The sequence below is a fragment of the Bubalus kerabau genome, chromosome 4 (genome assembly GCF_029407905.1).
Source record: "Bubalus kerabau isolate K-KA32 ecotype Philippines breed swamp buffalo chromosome 4, PCC_UOA_SB_1v2, whole genome shotgun sequence".
NCBI classification, from domain to species: Eukaryota; Metazoa; Chordata; class Mammalia; order Artiodactyla; family Bovidae; genus Bubalus; species Bubalus kerabau.
Genome location: NC_073627.1, coordinates 50,138,080 through 50,155,021, shown reverse-complemented (window position 1 = coordinate 50,155,021; position 16,942 = coordinate 50,138,080). Strand labels below are relative to the sequence as shown.

The 16,942-nt window shown below is 44.9% G+C and overlaps 2 protein-coding genes across 2 annotated transcripts in view; one reads left to right on the top strand and one right to left on the bottom strand.

Annotated features, from left to right (window-relative positions):
• LOC129651405 (WAP four-disulfide core domain protein 18-like) overlaps positions 1–16,377 on the top strand; it is a 31,508-nt gene extending 15,131 nt beyond the window's left edge. Inside the window, exons 2-4 of the mRNA XM_055580141.1 lie at positions 14,441–14,542; positions 15,160–15,308; positions 16,132–16,377. Of these exons, the coding sequence (XP_055436116.1) occupies positions 14,458–14,542; positions 15,160–15,308; positions 16,132–16,179 (282 nt within the window). The 5' untranslated portion in view covers positions 14,441–14,457 and the 3' untranslated portion in view covers positions 16,180–16,377. The remainder of the gene's footprint in view (positions 1–14,440; positions 14,543–15,159; positions 15,309–16,131) is intronic.
• Positions 1,587–4,292, bottom strand: LOC129651404 (WAP four-disulfide core domain protein 18-like). The gene is made up of 3 exons (XM_055580140.1): positions 4,190–4,292; positions 3,178–3,326; positions 1,587–1,822 (listed from the first exon to the last, which is right to left on the bottom strand). Exons 1-3 carry the CDS (start codon positions 4,278–4,280, stop codon positions 1,775–1,777), a joined length of 288 nt encoding a protein of 95 aa, XP_055436115.1. The 5' UTR covers positions 4,281–4,292; the 3' UTR covers positions 1,587–1,774.
• Positions 16,378–16,942: the final 565 nt, after the last annotated feature.

Sequence of the window (16,942 nt, the reverse complement as noted above, 5' to 3'; positions counted from 1 at the left end):
TAGAGAACAATACATAGTTCTTAAGAAAGCATGATTTAGGAGAAAAATAGACTTCAACTCATGAATATATATCAAGAATGAATTTACCTAAAGCATAGATTAAACACTAGGTACACTCCAGTATTCTTGCCTGGGAAATCCCATAAACAGAAGAGCCTGAGGGGCTACAGTCAGTGGGGTCGCAAAAAGTTGGGCATGACTTACTGACTAAACAACAGTAGAAACTGTGTCATTACTCTTCTAAGACCCTGACTATCAAAATCTCACTTTTTGTTACTATAAAAATAGAGTTTAAAACAAAACACAATAAATAGGAACAAAAATTAATATACATTTGCATTTCTTATAAGAAATGCCTTATCAGTTTCCATAGGGAGACATAGAATTTTTCCTTAAATATAAAAGCAGTTTAAATGCAGGTGAGGGACGTTCCTGGTGGTGCAGTGGTTGAGACTCCACACTTCCAGTGCAGGAAGCACAGGTTTGATCCCTGGTTGGGGAACTAAGATCCCACACGCCAAGCAGTATGGCCAAAAAACAAAAACAAACAAAAAAAGAAAAAGTAAATGCAGATGAGAAAAATGTGTTTACTAAAAAGTGCAAACCAATTTCTAGGAGCATCTGGACTGTCTGGAGGGCAGAAACGTACGTGGAAGTTGTAGGATGCCATCCTCAAGTGTCTTTGCAGGGGTGGGTCGTACCTTGGTGTTCAGAATGGCAGATAACAGGTGAAACTGATTGAGAACATTTTAGGGATACTCTCATGAACCCGCATAAATGACCGAGGGAGACAGGAGCCTGGAATGGTCTGGGATGGGGATGACCAGCCAGTGAAAGAGGATTTCAATGCGATTTTGCCCTCATTCTGATGCACGGACAGGTGAGGCCACAGGACATTGGGGTTATAAGATGTAAAGAGCAGTGCTGGCGACCAGGACACACAGATACTAAGGACCACACTGAGCACGTAAGTGCAAGGGTCTCAGTGGAAAGAAGAGATACAACGTGTAGCAGTCAAGGCCAGTTCATCATATTTGCCAGAATCTTTGAGAGACCAAGTTTTATCCTCTTCCTCAGGGAAAGTCTGAATCGAAGGTTCCAGCCCCAGAGCCCATCTCCTAACTCTATCCTAACTGCTCATCATCCCAAGACAGCAGTTGGCATTTCCCAACTCATGTCACCCACATCCCAAGGATCAGGGTCACTCTCCTGGAGTTAGGCACCCGGTCCTGCTGTGTGCTGCCTTGGAAGGGGGTATCCCCACCCTTACTCCTGCTCCTCTGGAGTCTCGCCCTAATAAAGGCTACTGCAACAGGCCTCCTATGTGCTACATCAGTCATTCATTTATTTTTTTGCTTGACCAAAATCACATTCACAGAACACTTGAGAAAATATTCTCGTGCCTTCTGCCCTGTCTAGAGACAGAGACATGGAAGGAGGAAAGGAGCTAACGGAGGAATTTGCCTCTGATCTATTGGTTTCCTAAGTGTCCTGTATTCATGGCCCCACTGCAATGTAAACATATGGTCCTGCTAGCCAAAGAAGGTCCACCAGATGCCTAAATGGAAAGAAGGACACAACCTGAATAATGCTACAGAAACAGTTTATTTTGGACACAAGCTCTTTAGAAACCAATCATTCCACCACTTTAGATCTTCATCTTCCAGGGCTCCAATTCCAGGAATAGGAAATAGCCAGGAATGTTTTGTCGCCATGCCAAGCATCGAATTCATGGATTCATGAGAAATCTTCTGGTGCTGGTCTCCAGGCATGCTCAATAAACCTCCAGTCCAGCTTTCCCACGGCCGCCAGAGCCATCCTTCTAAAATACAGATTTGATCATGACGTTAACCGTGCACGGGCTTCCCTGGGAGCTCAGCTGGTAAAGAATCTGCCTGCAATGCAGGAGACCCCAGTTCGATTCCTGGGTTGGGGAGAGCCACTGGAGAAGGGATAAGCTACCTACTCCAGTATTCTTGGGCTTCCCTGGTGGCTCAGCTGGTAAAGAATCTGCCTGCAATGTGGGATCCCTGGATTTGATCCCTGGGTTGGGAAGATCCCCTGAAGAAGTGAACCACTACCCCCTCCATTATTCTGGCCTGGAGAATTCTATGGACTAGTCCACGGGGTCGTGGCTGAGCAACTTTCATGTCCACTTAACTGTGCTTAGAAACATCCAGCAGTTTACCAAACCCTTGAGCGGGAAGCTCTCTCTCTTCACTGGACTCTGGCATGGATGGCCCTCCACCATCCCCCTGAGATATACAACGCTTTTCTACCACCATCACCTCCCCATCTCCAGTGGAGGACCCACACTCCTTCCACCCTCTCAACTGCCCTGTCTTCCTCCAGCTAATTTCTGCATCCTTTATGCTCCCTCGATGTTCTCCACTCTCCAACAACTTTCCCGATCACTCTCCCTCCAGGCAAAGCCAATGACTTCTGTCTTTGCTCCCACAGATCTTAGGCAAACTATATGTAAAACACTCTGCACACTAGGCTGTAATTATTTATCTAGCTATGTCTCCCTCACCCTGTTGCTCTGGTCTTTTTGTTGCAACTCTAGCGCCACACCTGCCTGACACAGGAGATACTCCGTCCCATGGGGTTCACTTTCCCTTCCTTCCTCCTCCAAGGATGACCCATTTCCAGGAAAACTTTAGCCCCTTTGCAGGGGTGGGGCGAGAAGGAAAGTGGGATGCCCTTGGTTAAGAGTAACCTGTGAAGGACTTCCCTGGTGGTTCAGTGGTTAAGAATCCAACTTCCAATGGAGGGGACCAAGGTTTGATCCCTGGTCGGGTAACTAAGATCCCACATGCCCTGGGGAAACTAAGTCGGCATGCTGCAATGAGAGAGAAGCCCAAACACCACAACAAAAATCCTACATGTGGTAATTGACTCGATGCAGCCAAAATAAATAAATATATATTTTTAAAATGACCTGTGCATCTAGGATCATGGATACATATCTCATCTGAACTCATCAGGGCTCTCCTGGGATAGGGCTCCTCTTCAAGGAGGAGCCTTAGATGATGCAGCCTGCTGTCTCCAGCCTCTTTCTCTTGGAGTTTTCCGGATTCCCATGTGTGGTAGACATGTGAGCAGCCCTCTGTTCCAGCAAAGTCCACTGGGGTGCTGTTGGCAGCCTTGGCCAACTCTTGGCTGATTTGTACTCACCTTGAAAACAGGCTTTTTGCAGACGTAGCCACATCCATTGCTGCAGCATTTCATTCCCTTGGGACAGGAATCATCTCCTGAGCATCCATGAAGACAAATCCCCGGAGAATCTTTGGGCACCTTTGGGCAGAATCCAGGTCTCTGCTGTCCTGAAACAAAACACAGAGTGGTTTTTGGGGAGCCTGGAATGCAGACTAAGACAGGTTTGAGAACTGAGGCTGAGAATCTGAAACCCTCGTCACTGGCAGGACTCCCGCCTCTTCCATTGCTTCCTTTGTGCTCTGGACTCCTCCTTCAGCCTCCACTGCTCCTCTCTCGCTCGTAAGGCCAGAGTCTGTGCCTTCAGAGAGAGGTCTTCCTCCTCCCAAAGCTACACAGACTCATAAGACAAGAAACCTGTATAGTCATAGCTCTCTTTTTCTTGCTTCGTAAGAAGATCTTAGAGAAGTCCCTGCTTACAGAGATCTCTGTCTCTCCACTCACACATCCTGTGTTTGTTCTGCAGGTTCCTGTGGAGTCCCGCTTCCAGGCATGTGTCCTAACTAGAGAGAACCTTACACTTTACCCACAACTTTTTCAAAAATTAAATTATTTCTTTTTGATTGAAGGATAATTGCTTTACAGTATTGTGTTGGTTTTTGCCAAAAATCAATACGAGTCAGCAATAGGTATACCTATGTCCCCTCCATCTTGAACCTCCCTACCCGTCCCACCCCTCTAGACTGTAACAGAGCCCGGTTTGAATTCCCTGAGTCATAGAGCGAATTCCCATTGGCTACCTATTTATCTATTTTACCAACAGAGGGGTTGGTAATCAGATCCAACCCAATCTGATAAAGAGAATTGGAAACAGGATAAATGCTCATTTAGATCAAAAGAAATGTGTCTGATCCATGTTGACTCTCCCCTCTGTAGTGGGGGCACAGCCGCTTCCAGGCCAACCATCTCCAAGTCTACCACTGGGCTCTGAGCCTTCTCTGCTGTCAGGAAGGATTCACTTCAGCACCCTCACCTTTGATAGGAAGTCTTTGATAGGCGGCACAGGCCACCTCCAGCCCCATGATGATGAAAGCCACCAGAACGAAGATGGTGCCTGTTTTCATGTTGGCCTCTGGTGTGCTGCAGGGGCAGATCCCAGCCCCAATTTATACTCTCAGTGTCATCAGAAAGGAGGGTGGAGCAGGAGGCAGTAAAGCAGGAAGAGTATCAAATAGAAGCTCTCCAGAGAGTGCCTGCAGAAGTTCTAACCGATTGTTCTATTTCACAACTGGTTTCTTAGACTTGGGAATGGTTTCTCAGATATGCAAATACCAAACTGGAGAGTTTGGAAATAGTTTTTAACCCGTCATTTATTACTCCATCACAACTTGGCCCTGGTTTCCCTGGTGACTTTGAGGACCTGTGGTCAAAGTGTTGCAGGAAGGGGGACCACTTCCAGGATCCGAAAGTGAACTCTTGTCTAATACTCGAAAATGAATTGTCTGAGGAGACACGCATGCTGGCAAAGCAAGAGACTTTATTGGCAAGTGGTGTAGAGCAGGAGGGTAAGGGAACCGGGGATCACTGCTCTGCCACTTGACTCGAAGTCCTGGGTTCTATGGTGATGGGTCGAGTTTCTGGATGGTCTGGCCAATCATTCTGACTCTAGCTTCTTCCTGGTGACACAAGATGAATTTCAGTGAGGAGGATTCTGGGAAGTACGTAGGACTTGTGGTGCCTCCTTTTGTCTTTTCCCGAATTCTCCCTGTCGGTGATGGCGTGTTAGTTCCTTGTTCCTTACCAGGACCTCCTGTCATAAAACAAGTCATGCAAATGGTTACTATAGTGCCTGGCTAGGGTGGGTGATTTCAGTCAACATTTCCCTAATGACTCTTCCCTGAAAGACTTCATACGCAAGATACTTCTTGGGAATTGGGGTGGAGGTTTCTTTCTTCCATAATTACTTGCAGCTGAGAATGGGTATGCTGCTGCTGCTGCTGCCACTAAGTCACATCAGTTGTGTCTGACTTTGTACAACCCCATACAGGCAGCCCACCAGGCTCCTCTGTCCCTGGGATTCTCCAGGCAAGAACACTGGAGTGGGTTGCCATTTCCTTCTCCAATGCATGAAAGTGAAAAGTGAAAGTGAAGTCACTCAGTCGTGTCCACCTCTTAGCGACCCTGTGGACTGTAGCCTACCAGGCTCCTCCGTCCATGGGATTTCCCAGTCAAGACTACTGGAGTGGGGTGCCATTGGCTTCTCCGGAGAATGGGTATAGTCCTGCCTAAAAAACTAGCATTCATCCTCATAGTAATAGCAATTTAGCCTGAAACTGTCAGAGATGAAACAGGGGCCAAACAGAAGGGCTAACAGGAGAGTGAACGTCAACATTCTAGGAATCAGTGAACTAAAATGGACTGGAATGGGTGAATTTAACTCAGATGACCATTATATCTACTACTGTGGGCAGGAATCCCTCAGAAGAAATGGAGTAGCCATCATGGTCAACAAAAGAGTTCAAAATGCAGTTCTTGGATGCAATCTCAAAAATGACAGAATGATCTCTGTTCGTTTCCAAGGCAAACCACTCAATATCACAGTAATCCAAGTTTATGCTCCAACCAGTAACACTGAAGAAACTGAAGTTGAACAGTTCTATGAAGACCTACAAGACCTTTTAGAACTAACACCCCCAAAAAGATGTCCTTTTCATTATAGGGGACTGGAATGCAAAAGTAGGAAGTCAAGAAACACCTGGAGTAACAGGCAAATTTGGCCTTGGAATCTGGAATGAAGTAGGGCAAAGACTAATAGAGTTTTGCCAAGAAAATGCACTAGTCATAACAAACACCCTCTTCCAACAACACAAGAGATGACTCTACACATGGACATCACCAGATGGTCAACACCGAAATCAGATTGATTATATTCTTTGCAGCCAAAGATGGAGAAGCTCTATACAGTCAGCAAAAACAAGACCAGGAGCTGACTGTGGCTCAGATCATGAACTCCTTTTTGCCAAATTCAGACTTAAATTGAAGAAAGTAGGGAAAACCACTAGACCATTCAAGTATGACCTAAATCAAATCCCTTATGATTATACAGTGGAAGTGAGAAATAGATTTAAGGGCCTAGATCTGATAGATAGAGTGCCTGATGAATTATGGATGGAGGTTCGTGACATTGTACAGGAGACAGGGATCAAGACCATCCCCATGGAAAAGAAATGCAAAAAAGCAAAATGGCTGTCTGGGGAGGCCTTACAAATAGCTGTGAAAAGAAGAGAAGTGAAAAGCAAAGGAGAAAAGGAAAGATATAAGCATCTGAATGCAGAGTTCCAAAGAATAGCAAGGAGAGATAAGAAAGCCTTCCTCAGCGATCAATGCAAAGAAATAGAGGAAAACAACAGAATGGGAAAGACTAGAGATCTCTTCAAGAAACTTAGAGATACCAAGGGAACATTTCATACAAAGATGGGCTCGATAAAGGACAGAAATGGTATGGACCTAACAGAAGCAGAAGATATTAAGAAGAGGTGGCAAGAATACACAGAAGAACTGTACAAAAAAGATCTTCATGACCCAGATAGCCACGATGGTGTGATCACTCACCTAGAGCCAGACATCCTGGAATGTGAAGTCAAGTGGGCCTTAGAAAGCATCACTACAAACAAAGCTAGTGGAGGGGATGGAATTCCAGTTGAGCTCTTTCAAATCCTGAAAGATGATGCTGTGAAAGTGCTGCACTCAATATGCCAGCAAATTTGGAAAACTCAGCAGTGGCCACAGGACTGGAAAAGGTCAGTTTTCATTCCAATCCCAAAGAAAGGCAATGCCAAAGAATGCTCAAACTACAGCACAATTGCACTCATCTCACACGCTAGTAAAGTGATGCTCAAAATTCTCCAAGCCAGGCTTCAGCAATACATGAACCGTGAACTTCCAGATGTTCAAGCTGGTTTTAGAAAAGGCAGAGGAACCAGAGATCAAATTGCCAACATCTGCTGGATCATGGAAAAAGCAAGAGAGTTCCAGAAAAACATCTATTTCTGCTTTATTGACTATGCCAAAGCCTTTGACTATGTGGATCACAATAAACTGTGGAAAATTCTGAAAGAGATGGGAACACCAGACCACCTGACCTGCCTCTTGAGAAATTTGTATGCAGGTCAGGAAGCAACAGTCAGAACTGGACATAGAAAAACAGACTGGTTCTAAATATGAAAAGGAGTATATCAAGGCTGTATATTGTCACCCTGCTTATTTAACTTATATGCAGAGTACATCATGAGAAATGCTGGGCTGGAAGAAGCACAAGCTGGAATCAAGATTTCCAAGAGAAATATCAATAACCTCAGATATGCAGATGATACCACCCCTATGGCAGAAAGTGAAGAGGAACTCAAAAGCCTCTTGATGAAGGTGAAAGAGGAGAGTGAAAAAGTTGGCTTAAAACCCAACATTCAGAAAACTAAGACCATGGCATCTGGTGCCATCACTTCATGGCAAATAGATGGGGAAACAGTGGGAACAGTGTCAGACTTTATTTTTTTGAGCTCCAAAATCACTGCAGATGGTGACTGCAGCCATGAAATTAAAAAACGCTTACTCCTTGGAAGGAAAGTTATGACCAACCTAGATAGCATATTCAAAAGCGGAAACATTACTTTGCCGACAAAGGTTCGTCTAGTCAAGGCTATGATTTTTCCTGTGGTCATGTATGGATGTGAGAGTTGGACTGTGAAGAAGGCTGAGTGCCGAAGAATTGATGCTTTTGAACTGTGGTGTTGGAGAAGACTCTTGAGAGTCCCTTGGTCCCTGCAAGGAGATCCAATCAGTCCATTCTGGAGGAGATCAGCTCAGGGATTTTTTTGGAAGGAATGATGCTAAAGCTGAAACTCCAGTACTTTGGCCACCTCATGCAAAGAGTTGACTCATTGGAAAAGACTCTGATGCTGGGAGGGATTGGAGGCAGGAGGAGAAGGGGACAACAGAGGATGAGATGGCTGGATGGCATCACCGACTCGATGGACATGAGTCTGAGTTAACTCCAGAAGTTGGTGATGGACAGGGAGGCCCAGTGTGCTGCGATTCATGGGGTTGCAAAGAGTCGGACACGACTGAGCAACTGAACTGAACTGAACGTGATAGTCATCACTGGGCCCAGAAAAAGAAGGCAAAATTTGGGGTGAGGACTGCAGGATGTACAAGTTCCTTCTGATTGGTTGCTGGTGAGGTAACAGGGTGGTGCTCCAGGAATCTTGCCTTCTGCCTAAAGTTACCATCCCCCACCTGGGTGGGGGCTCGAGTTCAGCAGAAGAGCTCAAAGATATTGTTATGCATATTCCTTGAGTAGGAACCAGGACCTGCCCCCAGTTAAGAACCACCTGACTGCTCCTTCTCTGTTTCTGCATTCCCTGCCTTCCCTGATTAGTAATTGTCTGAATCTGCCCTTCAGAACTCAGAGAAGGTCAAGTAGGCAGAATAAAGCTTATATCCTACAAACAAGAAATGGGACACAGAAAGCATTTGTACTCCAGAGTCCCAGAGCCCTGCTCAGTTTTAATTCAGAGAACTGAACAGCTATAGTTCCGATAGCTTCTTGTCAAAATGGAGCACAGTTCTGCCTCAATTTGGAGAATAGACACTGAATTGAAAGTATGTCTGGGTTCCAAGTCCTGGATCTGAGTCTTGTTTAATTAAAATCTCAGTCCCTTGGTCTGCCATTTTGATGTAACAGACCCAGTCAGAAGTAGTTGGAGGAGAAATAACTAGAATTTTAATAGGCAAAATAAATCTCCTTCCTTTTCATAAGACTAAGCCTGAAACCCAGTCTGGACCTGGCACTTTGGGAGTACTTGTAGCCAAGTAATCAGTTGTCTAGTTTTATCAAAGTAGGTTTTAACTTTTAATGTGGTGAAAGAAGAAGGTGAAGTCGCTCAGTCGTGTCCGACTCTTTGCGACCCCGTGGACTGTAGCCCACCAGGCTCTTCCATCCTTGGGATTCTCCAGGCAAGAGTACTGGAGTGGGTTGCCACTTCCTTCTCCAGGGGATCTTCCCAACCCAGGGATCGAACCTGGGTCTCCCGCATTGCAGGCAGATGCTTTAACCGAACGTGGTATCAACATATAGATAACAGGTGCTTTTGGTCATCATACATGTCTCTTGTTTTTGTTAATGTAAAATTTAAAGCAATTTCCTTTATCTAGAAATGCAATAGTTATAAGTTTGAGTGAACTCCGGGAGTTGATGATGGACAGGGAGGCCTGGCATGCTGCGATTCGTGGGGTCGCAAAGAGTCAGACACGACTGAGCAACTGAACTGAACTGAATGAGACTGGATGCCATGATCTTAATTTTTTTTAATACTGAGTTTCAAGCCAGCTTTTTCACTCTCCTCTTTGATTCTCACCAAGCGGCTCTTTAGTTCCTCTTCACTTTCTGCCTTTAGAGTGATTTTTCCTGGCAATACTGGTTCCTGCTTGTGATTCATCCAGCCCGGTATGCAAGATACTTCAGAGGCCTTCTAAATTATCCCAAATTTACTTGGAAATCAAAAGAACTTTAATTGAAATTTGGTATTTGGGAGACTTGTCAAAAAGTTTTCAAAGCACGTGGTCAAATAAGATCTTTAGTCCCTGTGAGACAATACTTATTCCTTATTGAGAGTAACAAGAGATCTCAAAAGCAAAGCAAATCATTTAGAGGCAAATAAACACAATATCTGTTGTCAAAAGTAGCATTTCTAGAATACTTTGGAGGGAGAAACCAAATCCAGTCTTGTTCTAGCCCATTCATAACAAAATCCATTTACCCAGCTAAATTCAATCCAATCTTAGAAAATCCTGATCATACATAACTCTTTTTAGTACTTTTTCATTCCTCAATCTACTAGGACTTGTTCCCTCAGGGTCAGAAAGCCATTTGATCAAGCTTGCTTTTACTAACTGTATATGCAGGAAAAAAAACTAGTTTTGAAACCAGTTTTTAAGAGTTTTATCTAAACCAACTTTATCTTATGTCTAAACAAAATTGGTGACCAGACAATGTTACCCTATGTCACAAGGCAGAATGGCCATCACAAATCACAACACAGAACTCAAAGTATAAAATACACACAGATCCAGCTGTTCTCATCAAACATTTCCTAAAATATAAGATTGCAGTCTCTCAGGAAACCTCCTTCAGAGATACGAACTTCAGATCCAAGTATGAATAGGGTATATGGAAATATCTCAGGTCGTCAAGATTTCAAAGGGAGGAAAGGAGGCCAGGTTGAAAGAAGAGGCGGGTGGTGGAGGGACTAAGGGGGTGCCCTTACAGTCACCTGGTGGTCACTTGCAGATACCCAGGTGTTGTGAGACTTTCCCCTGGGCTTCCAGGAAGAGAGGATGGGAACCCAACCCTACCAGAAACTACAGGCCAGATACCAGACCTGAACCAGAGTCAGAGTTCTCTGCCCACCAGAGGTGATCAGGTATCAACCCTCAGAGCAGGCTGAGGGCCTCCAACCAGACTCCTCTGTCCAGGACCAGGACAGAAGAAAAAATAGGAGAATAGGAGGGATTGAAAAGAGGAAGAGAGAGAGAAGGGGAAAGAGGTCAATAAAATCTCCTGTTCCTTCCCTGGTCAAGGCACTCTGGCCAGCCATCCACGTCAGGAGGAGACCAGGGACAAAATGGCCCCAGTTGTGGCCCCTGGGTCTGGTCCACCAGTGGGTGAGCTGGTCTCCGAGTACCCCAAGTGGTCAGGATGTCAGTTGTAGTGAAGAAGAGATCCCACCAGAGTCGCCATTTGTTGCAGGAAGGGAAACCTCTTCCAGGATCTGAGAGTGGGCTCTTATTTAACATTCAGAAATGAATTATCTGAAGAGACACACATGCTGACAAAGCAAGAGTCTTTATTGGAAAAGGACACCCAGGTACAGAGCCGAAGGGCAAGGGAACCCAGGGAACTGGCTCCCAATCTCAGATTTTATGGTAATGGGGTTAGTTTCTGGGTTGTCTCTGGCTAATCATTCTGACTCAGAGTCCTTCCTGGCAGTGCGTGCCTCGCACAGCCAAGATGGATTCCAGTGAAAAGGATTCTGGGAGGTAAGCAGGACATTTGGACTGGCGTGTCATCTCTCCTTTTGACCTTTCCTGAATTCTTCCAGTTAGTGGTAGCTTGTAGTTCTGAGTTCCTTACCAGTACCTCCTGTTGTAAGATAACTCATGCAAGGGACTACTGTTTTGCCTGGCCAAGTCGGGTGGCTCCTCTAACACTGCCATTGGAAATTCCACATCAGTGACTCTGTCATGGGTTTGAAGTGTTTACAAGGAATGACGTTCTTTGAATTTCACTTTATTCCTCTGTGACATGCGGATGCCCATGGAAGCAACTCCACAGGCTTGTGAGCCTTCAGTGAGATGATTCATAAAAAGTACAAGCACAGGACCTGCCAGACAATTTCATGCTTAATAAAGGTCAAGTATTGTCATTATTACTGTACAGAGTCTCTCTTTAATAATCTTGCAGCATCTGTTCTTACAACGCCTATTCAGCAAGACATTACAGGCCTTAATTATGCTTTGCTTCATATTGGAAACTCAAAGTACTGCAATAACAAGCCAATTGTATTGTGTTATACAATTTCTGTAGTTAAATTCCTTTTCTGTGCTGAGTATTCCACTGCCTCATATTCCCAATTGAGATACATCCCAACGGGAGAATGGGACTAGAAGCTTCAACTAGTCCATTAAAAACTTAAGAGGGGAGGGATAAATTAGGAGGTTAAGATTAACAGATACACACTACTGTATATAAAATAGATAAACAACAAAGACCTACTGTATAGCACAAGGAACTCTATTCCATGCCTTGTAATACCTGTATTAGTCACTTAGTCATGTCCAACTCTTTGCAACCCCATGGACTGTAGCCTACCAGGCTCCTCTGCCCATGGAATTCTCCAGGCAAGAATACTGAGGTGGGTGGCTAATCCCTTCTCCAGGGAACCTTCCTGACCCCGGGATCAAAGCCTGGTCTCCTGCATTGCTGGTGGATTCTTTACCATTTGAGCCAATACCTATAATAGAAAAGAAACTGAAAGAGAATAGACATTTGTATACACGTATAACTGAATCACTTTGCTGTACACCTAAAATAACACAGCATTGTAAATCAACTATACTTCAATGAAAACATAAATAAATAAAAATTTTAAAAAATTTAACTTGGGAACCAAGGCTACAAATGTGCTGGATCAGTATGTGAGAAATCTATGTCTCCTTTGCTGTGGAAGGAAGTGTAGATTGTATGGTCTCTCTTTTTTTCCTTTCAGCTTTATTGATATATAATTGACATATAGCACTGTACATGTTAAAGGTATAAACCTTAATGATGTGACTTACATCCATCGTGAAATGATTATCACCATAAGTTGAGTGAACATCTATCATCTCATAGAGATACAACAGTGAAGAAATATAAGAAAATGTTTCTGCTTGTGATGAGAACTCTTAAGATTGTCTGTCTTAACCACTTTAACTGTTTACATGTAGTGGTCTTAGTTATCTTTACATATTGTATATTATATATAGAAGCATTACAAAGTATATGATACACATTCACAGCAAATTATTTGATAACCAAGAAATCCCTAAATCTGCTAAATGTCAAAAATTGAAGTTTGGTTAAATAAATTATAAACCATTCATATAACAGAATTTTAGATAGTGGTTATTTTTTAAAAGAAAAAGAGGTTACTAACCTAGAAAATGCTCCAAGACATAACATTACATGAATAAAGCAAAACAATACATATAAATATTTCTGCAAAAAAGTATATATTTGTATATATACATATATGTGTACATAAAAGCATAAGAAAAGGGCATGGAAAAATACATAGCAAGTATCGATAGGTAATAGGTAATATTGATTAAATATTGATTAAAATAGGTAATATTGATTGCTTCCTGGAAGGTTACTCGGGATATATCTGTATTGTTGGAATTATTGACCACAATCAGGTGTTTGTTGTGTGAAAATGAACTTTGACAGATTATGTTAACTCAGTGGCAGTGATCAAGCCCAGCTCACTTTTTGAGAGGGATTCGAGAGTCCTCTCTTGTCAACAGTGCTGCTCCAAACTCTTCTGCAAGCTGTCTGGAGCTGTCCAGCCCTGGCCCCACAATCAGGGCTACAGAATATGGCGTCCGGGGTCCAGCCAGCCATCTAGGGTTTGGATCAGGGCTTCCCCTTTGCTGTGCTGCGTGGGGCCATTGATCTCCACCCCAAACTGAGCTCCCTCCCTGGGAACCCTGGTCCCTCCTTCAGACCAAGGAGTCTTTCCTGGGGGCTTATACCCTTTGAACATGCTGAGATTGCCAGATGCTAATGTGAGCTCTCTGCCTGAGATGGACAGGCTGAGTCCTCCTTTCTTGGCTGGCTTAGTCTTTCTCTGCTCTTGGGTAGCGGGCGTCCCCACAGGAGGTCCTAAGGTGCTTATCTGAGCTCTGACCACCAACAATAAAGTCGCTTTCTCTTCATTCCCATGGTAATTCAGCTTTTATCTGCATATGCCTCTCTCAGAGATTTTGTAATTGGGATGGGAAAGTGGGTGGGCTCCTTCCACAGACCCCTTGAGGAGGCTTTCGTGTCTTTCTCCTGTAGTTCTGCTCATGTAGGTCACCCACTCAGCCTCCTCTCCAGGAATTTCTTGGTATGGAGCAGGGTAGCCTCAGAGACCACCAGTCATCAAGATAGACCATGTCTCTCAAATCTCAAGGGCTCCAGCCAGCTTGTGATCTTGCAACATCCATCCCCTTAGATGACTGATTTCACTACCATTGTGGTTCCACCCTCATGCCTAGCTGAGGCTCCAAAGCACACGTTTACCATCCTTGTGTAACTGGGCCTGCTGGAGACCCCAGATGGGCCCTCACAATGCCTAGTTCATAGTTTCAGCTCTCACTGTGAAATTCTAAGTTACATGGAGAGAATTCTTTTCTTTGACCGTGGTTCCTAAAGGCACCAGGGAAACCAAAGCCAAGTTGTGATGGAGCAAGGAAAGAAAGGGTAAAAAATGTTCCCAGACTCTCCAGTTTGGTATTTGCATATCCAAGAAACCATTCCCTAATCCTTGAAAACAGTTGTGAAATAGAACAAAGAAACTAGAATATCCTGGGACACTCCCTGGAGAGCTTACATTTTAATACTCTTCCTGTTCTACTGCCTCTCACCTCACCCTCTCTTCTGGTGACACTGAGAGTATAAATTGGGGCTGGGCTCTGCCCCTGCACCACACGGGGGCCAACATGAAGACAGGCACCATCTTTGTTCTGCTGGCTTTCATCGTCATGGGGCTGGAGGTGGCCTGGGCTCAGAAGTCTCCTGTCAAAGGTGAGGGTGCTGAGGCGACCCCAGCTGACAGCAGAGAAGGCTGAGAGCCCAGTGTTAGACCTGAGGGTGGTTTTCCTGGAAGCAACCAGGTCCCCACAGCAGAGTGGGGATTGGCATTGATTAGATGCCTTTTCTTTGATCTAAATGAGCACTCATCGTGTGTGTCCCATTCTCCCTATCAGACTGGGTTGGGTCTGCTTAGAAATTGGGGGTAAAGGGTACGTTTTCTCTCTAGTTAGGACCTGGGCCTTGTGAGTGGGACCCCAGAGGAAGTTGGGGGACAAACGGAATGTGTGAGGCAGGGGATGGTGATCTCTGTAAGCAGAGGCTTTTCTAGAATCTTCTTATAAGGTGGGAAGAAGAGGGTTATGATTGTGCAGGTTTCTTATCTTCTGAGACCGTGCAGCCTTCAGAGAAAGGGGAGCATTCTCCTAAGGCCCAGACTGTGGGCTTCATGGGAGAGGAGCAGTGGAGGCTCGGGGAGGAGTCCAGAGCACAAAGGAAGCATCGGAAGAGGTAGCAGTCCTGCCTGTGATGGAGGCATCAGGCCTCCAGCCACCGTCCTCAGGCCTGTCTTAGTGACTGCGCCACATGCCAAACACCATCCTGTGTTTCAGGACAAAGGAAACCTGGATTCTGCCCAGAGGTGCCCAAAGGTACTATGGGAATTTGTGCTGAAATGTGCTCAGGAGATTATTCCTGTCCTGGGAGATCGAAATGCTGCAGCAATGGGTGTGGTCATGTCTGCAAAGCTGCTGTCTTCAGAGTGAGTACAAATCAGTCAGGAGCTGGCCAAGGGGTGCACCCAACTCTCAAGTGGACTTTGCTCACATGTCCACCGTATGGGAGAATCTGGAAAACTCCCAGAGAAAGGGGCTGGAAACATGGCAGAAAGACAGCTGGCCACATTATCTGAGGCTTCATCCTTAAACAGGAGCCCTGTCCCAGGGCAACGCTGATTGGTTCAGTTGAGACAATATCCATGATACAGATTCACAGGTCATTCTTAACCAAGGTTTTCTCACTTTATTTCTCCTTCCTCACCAAAGGGATTTAACCCTTCCTGGAAAATGGAACATCCAGGGAGGAGGAAGGAAGGGAAAGGGAATCCCTAGGGATCGAGTATCTCCTGTGTCAGGCATGCATTGTTCAGGAATTGAAACAAAAAGACAGATACAGCAGGATAAATGAGACAGACATAGATAAATAATCTAAATGTAGGGTGACCAGTGCCTTGTACAGATTTCTCGTACAATCTGTGGGAGAAAGAGAGGGGTTATGGGCTTTACCTAAAGGGAGAGAGATTGGGAAAGTTGTCAGAGAGTAGAGAACATTGAGCGAGAGAATACAGGGTGCAGAAAGTTAGCAGGAGGAAGGCAGGGCAGTTGAGAGGGTGGGAGGAGTATGGGTCTTTCATTGGAGACGAGGAAGTGGTGGTAGCAGGGAGGGGTTGCAGCATCTCAGGGGGATGGTGGAGGGCCATCCATGCCAGAGTCCAGTGAGGAGAGAGAGCCTCCTGCTGAAGGGTTTGGTAAACTGCTGGATGTTTCTAAGCACAGTTAATGTCATGATCAAATTTGTATTTTTAGAAGGTTGGCTCTGGTGGCCTTGGGAAAGCTGGACTGAATAGTGATTGAGCATGCCTGAAGAACAGCACCTGAAGATTTTTTATGAATCCCCGAATTCGATGCTTGGCATAACAAGGCTTCCATACCCATTCCTTGCTCTTTCCTTTGCCTGGAATTGTAGCCCTGGAGGATAAAGATCTAAAATGGTGCAGTGGCTGCTTTCTAAAAAAACTTGCGTTCAAAATAAACTAAATCTGTGGCATAGTTTGGGCTGTGTCTGTCTTTCCATTTAGGCATTCTGGTGGATCTTCTTTGGCTAGCAGGACCATGTGTGTGCTCTGCAGTGGGTGCATGAATACAGGGCACTCAGAAAACCAATAGATCAGACTCCAGTTCCTCCCAGCTAGCTCCTTTCCTCCTTCCACATCTCTGTCTCTAGACAGGGCAGAAGGCTCGAGAATATTTTCTCAAGTGTCCTGTGAAGACGACTTTGTCAAACAACAAAATGAATGAGTATGTAGCATGTAGTAGGCCTATTGCAGCAGCTTGTATTAGGGCAAGACTCCAGAGGAGTAGGAGCGGGAGCAAGGGTGGGGATACCCCATTCTAAGGCAGCACACCAACATCTAGCAGGAAGCCTAACTCCGGGAGAGCCATCCTGCTCCCTGGGATGTGGGTGACATGAATTGGAAAGTGCCAGCTGCTATCTTGAAGTGATTTGAAGTTAGGATACAGTTAGGAGATAAACTCTGAGGATGTAACCTTCCATTGAGATTTCCCTGAGACATAAGCTAAATCTTAGTCTCCCAAAGCTTCTGACAAAAATGATGGA